General features: G+C 44.0%; 1 protein-coding gene across 1 annotated transcript in view; it reads right to left on the bottom strand.

Annotated features, from left to right (window-relative positions):
- TUBGCP3 (tubulin gamma complex component 3) overlaps positions 1-17192 on the bottom strand; it is a 113660-nt gene that overhangs the window by 31675 nt on the left and 64793 nt on the right. Inside the window, exons 14-15 of the mRNA XM_067563680.1 lie at positions 1758-1947; positions 263-398 (exon numbers count right to left, since the gene is read on the bottom strand). Of these exons, the coding sequence (XP_067419781.1) occupies positions 263-398; positions 1758-1947 (326 nt within the window). The remainder of the gene's footprint in view (positions 1-262; positions 399-1757; positions 1948-17192) is intronic.

Below are 17192 nucleotides of genomic sequence, written 5' to 3'. Positions count from 1 at the left end.
GCTATGTGCCCTCCACCAGCTTTACAACAAAGATTCACCCTAATATTGGGCGAGGAGAGGAAATTCTCTGCTGGGAATCTCCAGCCAAGGTAAATGCTGTTTGTGCTGTGTGAGCAGTACAAAGTGACCTTAGTGGACAGAAGAATGTGGCTCAGCAAGAATAGAGAGTACATGTTTACCTGATGCTGATCCAAGAGCTACTTTTAGACATTTATACCCAGAAAATAACTTTCATGACAGAAGCTGAAATGACAAAAAGTACCTCCAGAAGTCTAACATCCAACCGTTTGAGGATCTCAGGATTATCAAACTGTGCATTAGTTGCCCTGACTGCTGTTTCAAGGATTCCCGTCAGATTATGCTGATACAAAGTGGTAGCTGGTCGGGCAAGCTCTGGCCTGGAGATTACAAAATAAAGTCATTATATACAGTTTATCATATTGTATAGTAACTACTTTGTATTATGGTAGCAATTGCACTGAGTATGCACCACATTTAAACATTTCTCTGCAAATCATACTTTTAAAAATAAGGACAACTGCCTACATTCACTACCTGAATGACTGAGAAATTAAATATTAAATAACCTTGAGAGATTTTAAGTAATTTGTCTATATAAAACAAACTAGTATTAGATTCACTACCATTTGATTTAAGTAATTATTTTAAAGATCATTATAGTAGGATCTAACACAAAAAACTATACTATAATTTTAGTCACATTTGCATTCAGAATGAACTATCATTTATTTGTATCTGCATTAATACAGCAGCTACAACCAGCAAGTCACTAATTTTAGCTAATGGTTATGAAAGACTTGTACATACTAATCTGAAGTGTATAGACAGTCTGATGAAAATAATTAAGGCCCATAATCCTCAATTTAATGGGAATTTTTTAAAGTTCTACATTAAGAGGTTTTTCTCCACTAGAAAGTTCCTCACTCCTTATGCATCAATGCAGTACTGATTATATACACCATCCATAGTTTTTTTGCTACACATTATTTGCTTTCTTAAAAAGTGAGGATATATTACCTCAATACAAATGTTGGCCAAAGTTGTTTTTGATGTTTATCAAGTTAATGGAAGCTTTGTAATACACAATCTGCTTTGTAGAAAAAGGAGAGCTGCTTAATGGATTCCCCCCCCCCCACCTTTACACTGAAATTTCAGTAACATAACTACCTACTAAACTAAGATTCCATGCAAGTATGCCTCTAAAAAAACTCAGTTGGGCACTTGTGGCTGCAGTTGAGGGTGCCAAAAGTTAAAGCTGTGAGCTGTCAGTTGAAATTGTAATCAGAAATCTTAACTACACATTCTAAACGTTTTGAAAAAAGTCAAAAAAATACACTTAGAAGTATGTAGAAACGTTACATTTACAGCAGAGCTCATGAGTGGTGTTTTAAGAGTACTAGAAACTGAAATAGAATTTAGAAATTGAAGAGCACAGGCACTGGAAATGCAGACAGCTAAGACCACATCAGGAGGGAGAGGGTAACAGTAATGCAGTTTTTAAAGATCTTGAAATTCTTTTGTACTTACTATTTACAGGAAAGGACCAAATTTCAACTGATATTAAAAGTTAAAAGAAATCCAGTCTAATATTTTGTTGAATCGAAGGATGTTTAAGTAACCCCCGTAGTAATAAAATATTAGCTGCATTTTTTTTTTTTTTTAAAAGAAAATGATCCGGCTCTTGTACATTCACAATTATCAGAAATTCAGTATAATGATACCGCATGTCCTCTTACTTAAGCAAGTCCATTAAGTGTCTTATAAAATCTCCTTGACCGAGAAGTAAGTAGCGTCTCATGGCCTGCATGTGCTCCAGTAAATTGTATTTTTTATTAAGAACATCCAGCAAGTATTTGCTAGTCTCAAAGTAAGCTGCATCAATTTTTCCCTGAAATGCATTTTCCAAATCTGTGAACAAGTCAGCAGCTGCAAAAACAAAAATCAGAAAATATAAGGATAATAAGTATTTAAGAAAAACATTGAAGATGAAAAACAATTATACAAATGTAGAGGTATTACCACACCCACAGATTCTAATTCTCTATTACTAAACTGACCTATCTGTGGAAAATGGAAACAGGTCTGGAGTAGCCCATTCTTCAGTTCCAGAAGGGTCACCGTGTTAGTCTGTTTTTAGCAAAACAGCAAGAGTCCTGTGGCACCTTAAAGACTAACACATCTATTTGGGCATAAGCTTTCGTGGTGCTGAAACCCACCGTCGACGAAGTGGGTTTCTGCCCATGAAAGCTTATGCCCAAATAAATTGTTAGTCTTTAAGGTGTCACAGGACTCTCGCTGTTTTTCCATATTTCAGTGTCAATCAACATTAGGCAAAGATAGTCAACAGTGACCTTCAAATTAAGAACTCATGCTATTTCATCACTTTTACAGCAAACATTTATCCACTTTCACCATGTGCTATGATATTGCTGTACTCAAGATCACACACTGTTCTGAAACCATCCAACAGAACATACTAGCAGGGTGCTCATGGAAATGGGGACAAGACAAAATGTGCTGTGATGGCTTTAAATAAAGTAAGTCTTTAAAAACTGAGAGTTCTGGGTTAATAATGTAAATTAAATTTTCAAGAGTTAATTGTAATCCTGACATTCCTGCTAGGCCTGAAAACACTAGTCAGATCAAAGAAATTGTACAATGGGACAGAAGTTAGAAACAATGGCAGAAATGTAACCGTGAGATTAAAATGTGGTGGAGGATGCAAGCAACCAAGAAATGATATACTTGGGGGAAATAGTTTGAAATATATACATACCAGGAGGGAGAAATCTAGGAATCATTAATGTTGCAAGAGACTTAAGTATGAGTTGAAAGTAAATTCAGTATTACCAACCATGAGCATGCAAAAAACCATGCATCTGGCACCAAAAAGTTTTGAGATTTTTAGAAAATAATAAATTTGTGGTAGCTTATATGCTGTCTGGTGATTGAACCTTTAGCATTCACATTCCAGCTTCTCTCTACAGCCATGCAGGCTAGAAAACTTTTTTTTTCTTTTTATCAAAAGCTGAAATTCTCATGTGATCACATAAATCCCGGAGCTGGGGCTTTAAGGAAAAACACCAAATATCACAACACTTAATAAAAGTTACAAGAGTTGGCAGCACCAAAATTAAATATGGTTTTGCAGTGGTGGAGGTGAAAAGGAGGGATGGAGGCATGACCAATACATATGCACTTCAAAATTGCAAGGGAATCACATCAAAAAATAAGGAAGCAATAGTTCATCTCCACATGACTCTGGTACAGCTACACCTGGAATGCTGTATTTATAGCCTTCACATCCTATTACCATGGACACTGATGGAAATTCAGTGAGAATCAACAAAAATTACCAGGAGACTAAATTACATTTACAGAGAAAGATTAAAAAATAAATATGTATAGCTAGATAAATGACAAAATGTATGTGTGGCAGAGGTATAACAGTCTCCTGATATTTTAAGAATAAATGTAGAAGAAATATTTAGGGTGATACAAGGGACTCAAACCAGAAGTAACTGAACAAAATTAAGAAAGGGAACATTATGACAAAATATGAACATTTCTTAAAAGTGAAATACATTAGAATGAGATTTTTCCATGGGAAAGGGTTGCTGCATTTAAAGTTGAACTGGACAAAACATACTAGGAAGTTTATTGGAGGGAATAATCCCGCATTGTCTGATGAATGGAGTTAGTGACTTGGCAGTTTTCCATCATCTCCAACTTCTGTCAATTTGGTGGTAAAAAGGTAATAGAGGGAAGAAAGTATTACCTGAAATATCCATTTAAGTAAACAGTGCTTCAGATGAGGCAAATAGTCTAATATGGCCGGCAGTGAAGAACAAGATGAAGAGATTCTGTTCAGAGGCCCAGTAAAGGAAACAGTTCCATTTTTCCAGGTAAGTTGCTCTGGTAGAAGGCTTTCTACTACCTAACAAGACCTATCTAACTTGTTCCGAGCAGGCCTGCTCTTTAGGGTTCAGCCATGCAGTAAGCATACAGGAATGAAATCAGGAAGGCCAAAGCGCAATTGGACTTGCAGCTAGCAAGGAATGTGAAGGGGAACATGAAGGGTTTCTACAGGTATGTTGCCAACAAGAGGAAGATTAGGGAAAGTGTGGGCCCCTTAGAGAATGAGGGAGGCAACCTAGTGACAGAGGATGTGGAGAAAGCTGAGGTACTCAATGCCTTTTTTGCCCCCGTCTTCACAAACAAAATCCGCTCCCAGACTACTGTACTGGGTAGCACAGAATGGGAAGGAGGCGAACATCCCGCAGTGCTGAAGGAACAGGTCCAAGACTATTTAGAAGGACTGGACATACACAAGTCCATGGGGCCAGATGCAATGCACCCGAGGGTGCTGAGGGAATTGGCTCAGGTGATTTCAGAGCCATTGGCTATTATCTTTGAAAGCTCGTGCCAACAGGGGAGGTCCCTGAGGACTGGAAAAAAGCAAATATAGTGCCCATCTTCAAAAAAGGGAGGAAAGAGGATCCAGGGAACTACAGATCGGTCAGCCTCACTTCAATCCCTGGAAAAATCATGGAGCAGGTCCTTAAAGAAATCCATTTTAAGGCACTTGGAAGAGAGGAGAGGAAGGTGATCAGGAACAGTCAACACGGATTCACCAAGGACAAGTCATGCCTGACCAACCTGATTGCTTTCTATGATGAGGTGACTGGCTCTGTGGATGTAGGGAAGGCGGTGGATGTGATATACCTTGACTTTAGCAAATCTTTTGATATTGTCTCTCACAGTATTCTTATCAGCAAGTTAAAGAAAGTATAGGTTGGATGAATGGACTATAAAATGGATAGAGAACTGGCTAGAGCATAGAGCTCAACGAGTAGTGATCAATGGTTCCATGTCTAGCTGGCAACCAGTCACAAGCGGAGTGCCCCAGGGGTCGGTCCTGGGGCTGGTTTTGTTCAACATCTTCATTAATGATCTGGAGGATGGGGTAGATTGCACCCTCAGCAAGTTTGCGGATGACACTAAGCTGGGGGGAGTGGTAGATACCCTGGAAGGTAGGGAGAGGATACAGAAGGACCTAAACAAACTGGAGGATTGGGTCAAAGGAAATCTAATGAGGTTCAACAAAGAAAAGTGCAGAGTCCTCCACTTAGGAAGGAAGAATCCCATGCACAGCTATAGACTGGGGATCGACAAGCTAGGCAGCAGTTCTGCAGAAAAGGACCTGGGGGTAACAGTGGATAAAAAGCTGGATATGAGTCAGCAGTGTGCCCTGGTTGTCAAGAAGGCTAATAGCATATTGGGCTGCATTAGGAGGGGCATTGCCAGCAGGTCACGGGAAGTGATTATTCCCTTCTATTCGGCATTGGTGAGGCCACATTTAGAGTATTGTGTCCAGTTTTGGGCCCCCCACTACAAAAAGGATGTAGACAAGTTGGAGAGAGTCTAGCGGAGGGCAACAAAAATGATTAGGGGGCTGGAGCACAGGACTTATGAGGAGAGGGTAAGGGAACTGGGCTTGTTTAGTCTGCAAAAGAGAAGAATGAGGGGGATTTGATAGCAGCCTTTAACTACCTGAAAGGGGGTTCCAGGGAGGATGGGGCTAGGCTGTTCTCGGTGGTGGCAGATGACAGAACAAGAAGCAACGGTCTCAAGTTGCAGTTGGTGAGGTCTAGGTTGGACATTAGGAAAAAGTTTTTCACTAGGAGGGTGGTGAAACACTGGAATGGGTTACCCTAGGGAGGTGGTGGAATCGCCATCTTTAGAGATTTTTAAGCTGAGGCTTGACAAAGCCCTGGCTGGGATGATATAGCTGAGGTTAGTCCTGCTTTGAGCAGGGGGTTGGACTAGATGACCTCCTAAGGTCCCTTCGAACTCTAATATTCTATGATTCTATGCCATCACGTGCATCGAGAGTCAGTTCGGGTGCACTTACCTGCCGTGGTCCTGAGAAATCAGATCCAGACAGAGCGTACGCGTAAGAGGCTCTGCCACTGAGAGGGCCATCAGCATGCTGCAGTGGCCATATCGGTGCTCTGAGGATGACCTTCACCCTGTCTCATCTGCTTTTCAGGAGGACTCTCTGAACCAGAGGGATCGAAGGAAAGGGGTACAGAAGATGGTCTGTCCATGAAACCAGGAAGACATCTGAAAGGGATCCCGGGCTGTGCCCGCTCAGTGAGCAGAACTGCTGGCACTTACTGTTCTGCTTGGTGGTGAATAGGTCCACCTGGGAGAAATCCCCACCTCTGGAAGATGACCCTAATGACCTCTGGGTGGAGGAACCACATGTGGTAAGAGAATGCCCTGCTAAGGTGATCCACAAGCACATTTCTTTCCCCCAGAAGATATGCTGCTTCAAGGCAAATGTCATGCTGCACACAGAGGTCCCAAAGAGGAAGGATATCCTGACACAGGGCTGAGGACCAGGTGCCCCCCCCAGCTTGTTTATGTAAACCATGGCAATGATGTTGTCTGTCAGGACCTGTACCACTGTATCCGAGATTTTGGGGATGAACACCAGGCAGGCAAAGCATACTACCCTGAACTCTCTGACTTACATGTGCATCACAAGTTCCTCTCGGGACCTGAGGCTTTGAATCTCGAGGCTGCCAAGGTGGGCTCCCCACCTAGGTCTGACGCATCTGTGACTAATGTCACCAATGGTTGTGGGGGCATGAAGGACACCCCTCTTAATACTGCACTGGGGTCTTTCCACCAGGACAGAGAACAGAGGACTGAAGGCAGGATTGTAAGCACAGAGACCAACTGAGATCTGCCTGGCGAGTAAACTGATGACAGCCACTTCTGGAGGGGTCTGAGGCGTAGTCTTGCATGTTGTAACATGTAAGTACCTACTGCCATGTGGCCCAACAGCTTGAAGCAGGTCCACGCTATCATTATGGGGTAAGCTGTGACCTTTGAAATAAAATCCAACATGATTCAGAAATGAGCCTATGGGAGGAAGGTTCTGGCCTGGGTCAAGTCGAGCACCAGTGAATTCTATTCTCTGAACAGGGACCAGAGCAACTTTGGCTCATTTATCTGCAAGCCCAGCTCTTGAAAGGTGGTGCGAAGCATGCTGATGCGGCATTGCACCTGTGCCTGCAACCGATACATGATCAAACATGACCAACCAGTCGTTGAGACAGTTATACGTGCATGCCTTGATGCCTGAGGAAAGCCGCCACAATCGCCATACATTTTGTGACAGACCAAAGGGAAGGGTGGTGAATTGAAAGTGGCAGCGGTCCACCACCAACCTGAGGTGATACAAACCTGGAGACAACCTGTTGAATAAACTTTTCTACCGAAAAGTTCCACCTTCTTGGCATCTTTTTGTTTAGGAGTAGCACTCACCTGTCTCTCTCATTTCTGCGGCCACCACCAGTGAACCGGGGGAGGGTGAAAGAACAGGTATTCAAACTGTTTTGCTGGGACGCAGTACTTTTTCCTCTGCCTTTTTTGACATAAGGGCAGAGAGGAAGGAGTCTGCCAGAGGTTTCTGACTGGGCTTATCATTGCCTCATTGATGGACAGAGCAATCTTGGCTGGGGCAACTGTAGCCAGGATATCTATGAGGCTGTGAGAAGTCTACTTGAGTTCCTCCACCTCTAAAGCCAAGGTTTGATGCCACCTGCTTTAATAAGTCCTGGTGGGCTTTAAAGTCAATCCTTGGGCATTACTTGGTCCTGCCACTGTCGCATCTGGGGAGGACAAAGCAGAGGGCTGTATTGGGGAGTGGCTCCCTCCTCCTCCTCGACTACATCCCCGTGGCAAGTTCTGCGCTTCGGTACCAGAGTCGTGGTCTGGTGCCGAGTGGGAGGGCGCATTGCTCTGTTTTTCAGATGTCCCAGCATATGAACAGAGCAAGGGAGGACTCTGCATTGGAGGGAACTCCCCGGGGTTCCAATAGTGCTGGTGACAAAGCCTCGGGGGGGGCAGGCTGTGTGCCTATGATGTCCTCTCGCTTGCACTTCTTCTCCCTCAGAGGAGTCCTCTCCCTGCGTCCACAGTGGAGTGATGTCCGCTTCTGCCTCTGTCAGGCACCAGAGCTCTGGGGACTGGTGCTGGCACCAGGGATCAGTGTCACACTGGGGATTGGTACCATATCAGGGACTGATAGCATGCTGGGGATCATGATGCCAGAGAGTCATCTGGGGTTTGCTCCTTAGGGCCTGGTGCTGAGAAGGTGTTCGGTGCCTCCTGTTCCTTCCTGCCTGAGGGGACCATCAGTGCCCGGTCCTCACGGAATTGGGGGAACCAGCAGAGACAGCCAGCTGCCTAGAAAGCTTCTAGCATTGACGGGACCACCAGGCTGCTGGTTATGCTTGAAGTTGGCAGGGGATCCTACACCAGAATCAATGCTCCCAGCAGAGTCGACTGCGCCGACATTGGTCCTTGGGTAGCAGAGCAGCCCAGCTCAGGTTGCACTCCCTCTTCCTGCTTATCCTTCCTCTGCACCAGCGAGTGCCCTTTGTTGGTGTGCTGCTTTTTGTGCTTCTTCCTCAGCACCGGAGATGAAGAACAGTGCCAGGAAGAGTTAGGTGCCGCTGATGCAAGAACAACCTGCTCAGTGCGGAATTGGAGTGGCTGGGCTCTGAGGCAGGTTGGAGGGCGGCTTCCATAAGGATAGCCTTTAGTCTTATATCCTGCTCCTTCCTTGTGCGGGGTTTGAAGACCCGAAAAATCTGCCACTTCACACTCTGCCATGAGTCTCCCCCAGGCACTTCAAACAGTCGGTGTGCAGGTTGTTGATGGGCATGTGCTTTCCACAGAAAGCACAGGGTTTGAAACCTGGGGACCGAGGTATACCCGGCCTCAGGAACGATAAGTTCCCCAATGACAGGGACTTATATACAACAAATATAAAACTATGTACACTAAAACTATTAAGTAAAAATGAGTGAAAACAAGTAACCACTGGATAAGAGCCTTGCCAAGGCAAGAGAGAAAGCATTCCAGCAACCATCCTGGGTAGTCAGAAGGAAGTGAAAGGTCATGGGGCTGGAGGTGTTTCTTATACTGGCACAGACATGCATACAGCTCCAGAGGACACTAGAGCCAGTGTTATGGATATCACTGGGGAAAAATATCTGGCAACCATGCATGCATCGCGTGCACACCAAATATGGAATGGACATGAACAAGCACTAACCACCCCCACCACCCCCCCAAAAAAAAAACCTAACCACATTGCCACCTGACTGATTATTGTAGCAATACTACTATAAAGTACAAATAAGTTTCCATTTTTGATTAGTTTGTGATTTAACTACTACTATTTTAAAGGTGGTTTTTGAAGCTCTAGTTAATATGCAACATAAATAGCTCACAACCTTTTTTTTTTTTTTTTCTGGAGGAGGGCAAAAAAGAAAAAAAAAAAGTGTCACACCTGAACTAGAAAGTTTCACACTAAGTTTTACCCAAGCATAACCAGAACCAAATTCCAAATACTCTTTTGCAAAGCTAGAAACCAAAAATGGGTTATCTTTAATGAATTAAGCTAATATTAGTTAATTTAAGAACCTGTGTAACTCTCTGACACAAGACAATGCACAAGCACTTAACAGGATTCCAAAGAGATTTGACACAGAGCACAGATTATCCAGCAAGTTTTTGGAATGCACTGGAGACAATTTTTTATTACAGAAGGTGAAGAAAATGACTAGGGGAAAAGCTAGTCTGGAATTGATTCTGACAAACAGGGAGGAACTAATTGAGAATTTGAAGGTGGAAGGCAGCTTGGTGAAAGTGATCATGAAACGACAGAGTTCATAATTCTAAGGAATGGTAGGAGGGAAAAGAGCAGAATAAAGACAATGGACTTCAAAAAGGCAGACTTTAACAAACACAGAGAACTGGCATATAAGATCCTGTGGGAAGCAGATCGAAGGGGAAAAAAAGAGTTCAGGAAAGTTGGTAGTTCTTTTACAGAGACATTATTAAGGGCACAAGAACAAATCATCCCAATATCCTGGAAAGCTAGGAAATATAGTAAGAGGCCACGCTGGCTTAGCCAGGAGATCTTCAATGACCTGAAACTCAAAAAGGGTAACAAGAAAGCATTTTAAAATACATGAGCAAGAGGAAAACCAAAGATAGGGTATGCCCATTACTCAGTGAGGAAGGAAAGACAGTAACAGAGAACACAGCAATGGTTGAAGTGTTAAATGCCTTTTTGTTTCAGCTTTCACCAAAAAAGTTAGCAGTGACTGTACAACTAATATAGTGAACATCAGTATCAATGGGGTACAATTTGAGTCTAAAATAGGAAAACAACATGTTAAGAATTACTTAGACAAGTTAGATGTCTTTAAGCCGGCAATGCTTGATGAAATACATCCCAGAACACTTAAGAACTGACTGATCAGCTCTCTGAGCTAGTAAGGATTATCTCTGAGAATTCGTCCAGGACAGGAGAGAACTCAGAGGACAGGAAAGGGGGCAAATACAGTACCTATCCATATAAAAGGGAATAAGGACAGCTCACGTAATTATTGACCAGTCAGCTTAATTTTGGTACCTGGGAAGATAATGGAGCAAATAATCAAACAATCTATCTATAAGCACATAGAAGATAGCAAGGTGAGAAGTAACAGTCAAAATGGATTTGCCAAGAACAAATCATGTCAAACCAACCTAATAGCCTTCTCTGACAGGATAACAAGCCTTGTGGATAGGGGAAGCAATGAAAGTGAGATATCTTGCCTTTGTAAGGATTTTGATAATGTCTCACATGAGCATCTCATAAACAAACTATAGAAATATAGCCTGAACAAACCTACCATAAGGTGGATGCACAACTGGCTGGAAAACCACACTCAGAGTAGTTATCAATGGTTCACAGTTGAGCTGGATGGTGAAGGAAAATAATTGTTTGCTTGACCACAGTTACTCCATTTTAGTTTCTTTAAGTGTTCTGCTCTCTGCTGAAATCACCCACCCCGCCTTTTTCCTTTTATCCTTACAGTGCTTATCTTGTGCCAGTGTCAGAGAAAAGTTTCCTAGAAGAGGGAAGAAGACACCCCCAACTGATTTTAATTGGTTACACAGCCTTGGGAGATAGATCAGACAACTTTGATAGATAAGCTGAAATCTTCTGTTAACATGTTATCTGTTACGCATACCTTTATAATTAGTAAAAGTAGAAAAGTATAAGCCAATAGTAATAGTAGTAATAATTTGAATGTACCTATAAGCATCAAGAACTTATGCATATGTAATTTCTTTGTCTTGTTTGTATAAATATGCAAAAGAGCATGCCTTCGGGGTCTCACACTGACCACTTGCTGGGAAGTGTTTGACCTCTGCAGAAATAAAGCTTGGAGACTGCCTAACTACCTGCGTGGATCTCTTTTCTATCCGGTGCAGGGTAAACGAACCTCATACCAAGTGGCGTCCCACAGGGATCTGTCCTGGGTCCAGTTCTATTCAGTTTCATCATAAATGATTTGGGTAATGGCATAGAGAGTACACTTAAAAGTTTTTGGATGATACCAAGCTGAGAAGGGTTGCAAGCCCTTTGAAGGACAGGATAAAGGAGTTTGAAGCGCAAGTGGTGTTCTCATCCATCCTCCCTGTTCAGGGAAAAGGCCCAGGTAGGGACCGTCGCATTGTGGAAGTAAATGCGTGGTTACGCAGGTGGTGTCGAAGAGAGGGCTTTGGATTCTTCGATCATGGGATGTTGTTTCAGGAAGAAGGACTACTAGGAAGAGACGGGATTCATCTAACGAAGACAGGGAAGAGTATCTTCGCAGACAGGCTGGCTAACCTAGTGAGGAGGGCTTTAAACTAGTTTTGACAGGGGACGGGGACCTAAGCCCGAAGGTTAGTGGGGAAGAGGGACACCGCATGGAAGCAGAAGGAGGAGGGGGCAGCAGGGGAGGCCTCCCGATTCATACTGTGGAAGTAGGCCAGTCGGCTACTTATCTCAAGTGCCTGTACACAAATGCAAGAAGCCTGGGAAACAAGCAGGAGGAACTGGAAGTCCTGGCACAGTCAAGAAACTACGACATGATTGGAATAACTGAGACTTGGTGGAATAACTCTCACGATTGGAGCGCTGTCATGGATGGGTATAAACTGTTCAGGAAGGACAGGCAGGGGCGAAAGGGGGAGGAGTTGCACTGTATGTAAGAGAGCACTATGACTGCTCTGAGCTCCAGTATGAAACTGGAGATAAGTCAGTTGAGTGTCTCTGGGTTAAGCTTAGAAGCAAGAACAATAAGTGTGATGTCGTGGTGGGTGTCTGTTACAGACCACCAGACCAGGAGGATGAGGTAGATGAGGCTTTCTTTACTCAACTGGGGAAAGTTTCCAGTTCACAGGGCCTGATTCTCATGGGAGACTTCAATCACCCTGACATCTGCTGGAAGAGCAATACAGCAGAGCACAAACAATCCAGGAAGTTTTTGGAGAATGTCGCTGACAATTTCCTGGTGCAAGTGCTGGAGCAACCAACTAGGGGCCGTGCTTCTCTTGACCTGCTTCTCACAAACAGGGAAGATTTGGTAGGGGAAGTAGAAGTGGGTGGCAACCTAGGCAGCAGTGACCATGAGATGGTCGAGTTCAGGATCCTGATGAAAGGAAGAAAGGGGAACAGCAGGATACGGACCATGGACTTCAGAAAAGCGGACTTTGATTCCCTCAGGGAACTGATGGGCAGGATTCCCTGGGAGGCTAATATGAGGGGGAAAGGAACCCAAGAGAGCTGGCTGTATTTTAAGGAGACCTTATTGAGGGCACAAGAGCAAACCATCCCGATGTGCAGAAAGAATAGCAAATATGGTAGGCGTCCAGCTTGGCTTAACAAAGAAGTCTTTGGCGAACTTAAACGCAAAAAAGAAGCTTACAAGAAGTGGAAGCTTGGTCAGATGACTAGGGAGGATTATATAAACACTGCTCGAACGTGCAGGAATGAAATGAGGAAGGCCAAAGCACAATTGGAGTTGCAGCTAGCAAGGGACGTGAAGGGGAACAAAAAGGGTTTCTACAGGCATGTTGCCAACAAGAGGAAGATTCGGGAAAGTGTAGGCCCCTTAAAGAAAGAGGGAGGCGACCTAGTGACGGAGGATGTGGAGAAAGCTGAGGTACTCAATGCCTTTTTTGCCTCTGTCTTCACAGACAAGATCAGCTCCCAGACTGCTGTACTGGGTGGCACAGAATGGGAAGGAGGCAAACATCCCGCAGTGCTGAAGGAACAGGTTCAAGACTATTTAGAAGGATTGGACATTCACAAGTCCATGGGGCCGGATGCAATGCACCCGAGGGTGCTGAGGGAGTTGGCTGAGGTGATTTCAGAGCCATTGGCTATTATCTTTGAAAGCTCGTGGCAACAGGGGGAGGTCCCTGAGGACTGGAAAAAAGCAAATATAGTGCCCATCTTCAAAAAAGGGAGGAAAGAAGATCCGGGGAACTACAGACCGGTCAGCCTCACCTCAATCCCTGGAAAGATCATGGAGCAGGTCCTTAAGGAATCCATTTTAAGGCACTTGGAAGAGAGGAAGGTGATCAGGAACAGTCAACACGGATTCACCAAGGGAAAGTCATGCCTGACCAACCTGATTGCTTTCTATGATGAGGTGACTGGCTCTGTGGATGTGGGGAAGGCGGTGGATGTGATATACCTTGACTTTAGCAAAGCTTTTGATACGGTTTCTCACAGTATTCTTATCAGCAAGTTAAAGAAGTATGGGTTGGATGAATGGACTATAAAATGGATAGTGAACTGGCTAGAGCATAGGGCTCAACGAGTAGTGATCAATGGCTCCATGTCTAGCTGGCAACCGGTCACAAGCGGAGTTCCCCAGGGGTCGGTCCTGGGGCCGGTTTTGTTCAACATCTTTATTAATGATCTGGAGGATGGGGTAGATTGCACCCTCAGCAAGTTTGCGGACGACACTAAGCTGGGGGGAGTGGTAGATACCCTGCAAGGTAGGGATAGGATACAGAGTGACCTAAACAAACTGGAGGATTGGGCCAAAAGAAATCTAATGAGGTTCAACAAGGACAAGTGCAGAGTCCTCCACTTAGGAAGGAAGAATCCCATGCACAGCTATAGACTGGGGACCGACGAGCTGGGCAGCAGCTCTGCAGAAAAGGACCTGGGGGTAACGGTGGATAAAAAGCTGGATATGAGTCAGCAGTGTGCCCTGGTTGTCAAGAAGGCTAATGGAATATTGGGCTGCATTAGGAGGGGCATTGCCAGCAGGTCACGGGAAGTGATTATTCCCCTCTATTCGGCATTGGTGAGGCCACATTTAGAATACTGTGTCCAGTTTTGGGCCCCCCACTACAAAAAGGATGTGGACAATTTGGAGAGAGTGCAGCGGAGGGCAACCAAAATGATTAGGGGGCTGGAGCACAGGACTTATGAGGAGAGGCTGAGGGAACTGGGCTTGTTTAGTCTGCAAAAGAGAAGAGTGAGGGGGATTTGATAGCGGCTTTTAACTACCTGAAAGGGGGTTCTAGGGAGGATGGGGCTAGGCTGTTCTCGATGGTGGCAGATGACAGAACAAGGAGCAACGGTCTCAAGTTGCAGGGGGAGGTCTAGGTTGGACATTAGGAAAAAGTTTTTTACTAGGAGGGTGGTGAAGCATTGGAATGGGTTACCTAGGGAGGTGGTGGAATCTCCATCCTTAGAGGTTTTTAAGCTGCGGCTTGACAAAGCCCTGGTTGGGATGATATAGCTGAGGTTAGTCCTGCTTTGAGCAGGGGGTTGGACTAGATGACCTCCTGAGGTCCCTTCCAACTCTAATATTCTATGATTCTATGATTCTATGATTAGAATTCAAAATGATCTTGACAAACTGGAGAAATGGTCTGAATTACATAGGATGAAATTCAATAAAGGACAAAAGCAAAGTACTACACTTAGGAAAGAATAATCAATTGCACAAATAGAAATTGTGAAATGTCTGTCTAGGAAAGAGTACCGCAGAAAAGGAACTGGGGGATATAGCAGAGCACAAACTAAATGAGTCAACAATGTAACACTGATGCAAAGAAAAAAATTTATTCTGGGATATTTTAGCAGGAGTGTTGTAAGCAGGACAAAAGATGTAATTCTTCCACTTTACTCTGTGCTGACTAGGCCACAACTAGGAGTACTGTGTCCAGTTCTGGGTACCACACTTCAGGAAAGTCCAGAGGGGAGCAACAGAAATGATTAAAGCGCTAGAAAACATGACCTACAATGAAAGATTTTAAAAAATGGGTTTGTTTAGTCTGGAGAAGAGAAGACTGAGGAGGGACATAACAGTCTTCAAATATGTAAAAGATTGTTATAAAGAGAAGAGTGATAAATTGTTCTCCTTAACCACTGAGCACTGGACAAGAAGTAACGGCTTTAAATTTCAGCAAGGTAAATTTTACTTTAGACATTAGGAAAAACTCCCTAACTATAAGGATAGTTAAGTGCTGGAACATATTACCAAGGAAGGTTGTGTAATCTCTGTCATTGGAGGTTTTTAAGACCCGGTTAGACAAACACTTGCCAGGAATGGGCTAGATAATAGTTAGTCCTGCCTCGATGCAGGGGATGAAACTAGAAGTCCTAACAAAGTCCTTTCCAGTCCTACATTTCTATGATTTATAAATATTATACACAAAAGCCACATTAAAAGAACATTATTCAAGTTGCAAAGTCAGCAGTTGGAAATTAGGAAATGCCAGATAAAGGTTGTGCATGCAACATTAAATTTGCCTCCCTTATGTGTATGCATTATGACAGCCTTTAATTTTATGATCACATACTATATTTTCCCTACAGGACCTTTGTCTCTTTCAGTGCATAGGGCAGACCTACTTTGAGATGACTGACGTTGCTTTTTTAGAAAACAGTTACATACACATAAAAAACCTGTATAGAATATCAAGGCTGCAAATGGAAAAACACAGGTATTTCACCAGGTGGCATCACACTGACACCCACTTGTATCATTAGCAGAGTTAGAACCTTTAGATTCACCACACAGACCTCTGTCATTTGAGATAACGAAGTAACTGATAGCAGCAATAGGTTGTCATCCTCTATGTAGACAATCACCAAAAGGGGCTGAGACACACACTTTTGCCAAAGGGCTTCACAGATATTTGCTGACAACAGAGAAATGGTGACACTCAGGAACCATGGGTTCCATTCCAGGCTCTGGAGGGAAGTGTTCTCTAGCAGTCACAGACCATTCTATCAGTTCCTCTGCAAGCTTGACCCCTTCTACTCCCCACAACCAGTCCCTGTATTGTCTCTTCCCAAGTCCCTGGCTCCTCATCCCAGTCCCCCTCACCTTGCCCAACCAGTCACAGTTCTCACCTTCCAATGCCTGTGCAATAGAAAGTGAGAGCCCGAGACATGAGGCCTAGTATAACAGGCCAGGTATGAGGACTGAACAAAAGCAGCAGTCAAGCCCTTCTGTTCTGCTGTTAGCAGAAGTCAGGCTGTGATCCTGCGTGCAAGATCACTGAAACTGGCAAGAACAAAGCTGATATTGCAAAAATATACATCCCTAAAGTAGTACTAGGCACAGAACACTCAACAAGCACATTCGAGAAAGGTGGTACTAGAACATCCCCAATACCAGGAATGGTACAAGCTCACGCCTCAAAGATAAGGAGGACACACTGACCCCTCTCTAAGGTCAGGATGACAATGTTATGGATAGAGATGTTGTGACAAAGTGATGGATAGAGATATTTTGATCGAATCATCCTGAGCTAGGTAAAGGGTGGTATCTTACCATGTCAGAGGGTGGCAACTATGCACGTCAGAAGGGCAATATGAAACTTGTTTGCATCAGTGTGTATAAAAGAGGCTCTCAGTGGAAGAGTCCTTGTCTGGTCAAGTGAGGAATGGAAAGTCCTGCCATTTACTGAGTTGGTCCATTGTCATGGGCATACATGTATTAAGTGTACTTTTGGCATGTATAGGACACTTTTTACCGTGCCTCATCGGCAATAAACCTGGCCTGGTGCCTTTATTATTGAAACGGATCTCTTATCCTATTGGTCTGCTGTATCAGCTATCGGCGCAGAGCTGGGATAGCATACACACTGGGAGAACACACACGCAGCCAATACCTAACAGACTGACCTGATCTGTTTTGCCCCCACTACCCCAGCTCATCATCCAGTTTCAGTCCCTCCTCTCATCCCTGGCTCCTTGACCCATTTCCTTTACCCAGGCCAGTCACAGT

Source organism: Emydura macquarii, unplaced genomic scaffold (assembly GCF_026122565.2).
Source record: "Emydura macquarii macquarii isolate MOO-44397 ecotype Brisbane River unplaced genomic scaffold, CSIRO-AGI_Emac_v2 contig_2531, whole genome shotgun sequence".
NCBI lineage: Eukaryota > Metazoa > Chordata > Testudines > Chelidae > Emydura > Emydura macquarii.
The sequence above is the reverse complement of the archived record's forward strand: the minus strand, read 5'-3'. Positions and strand labels throughout refer to the sequence as shown.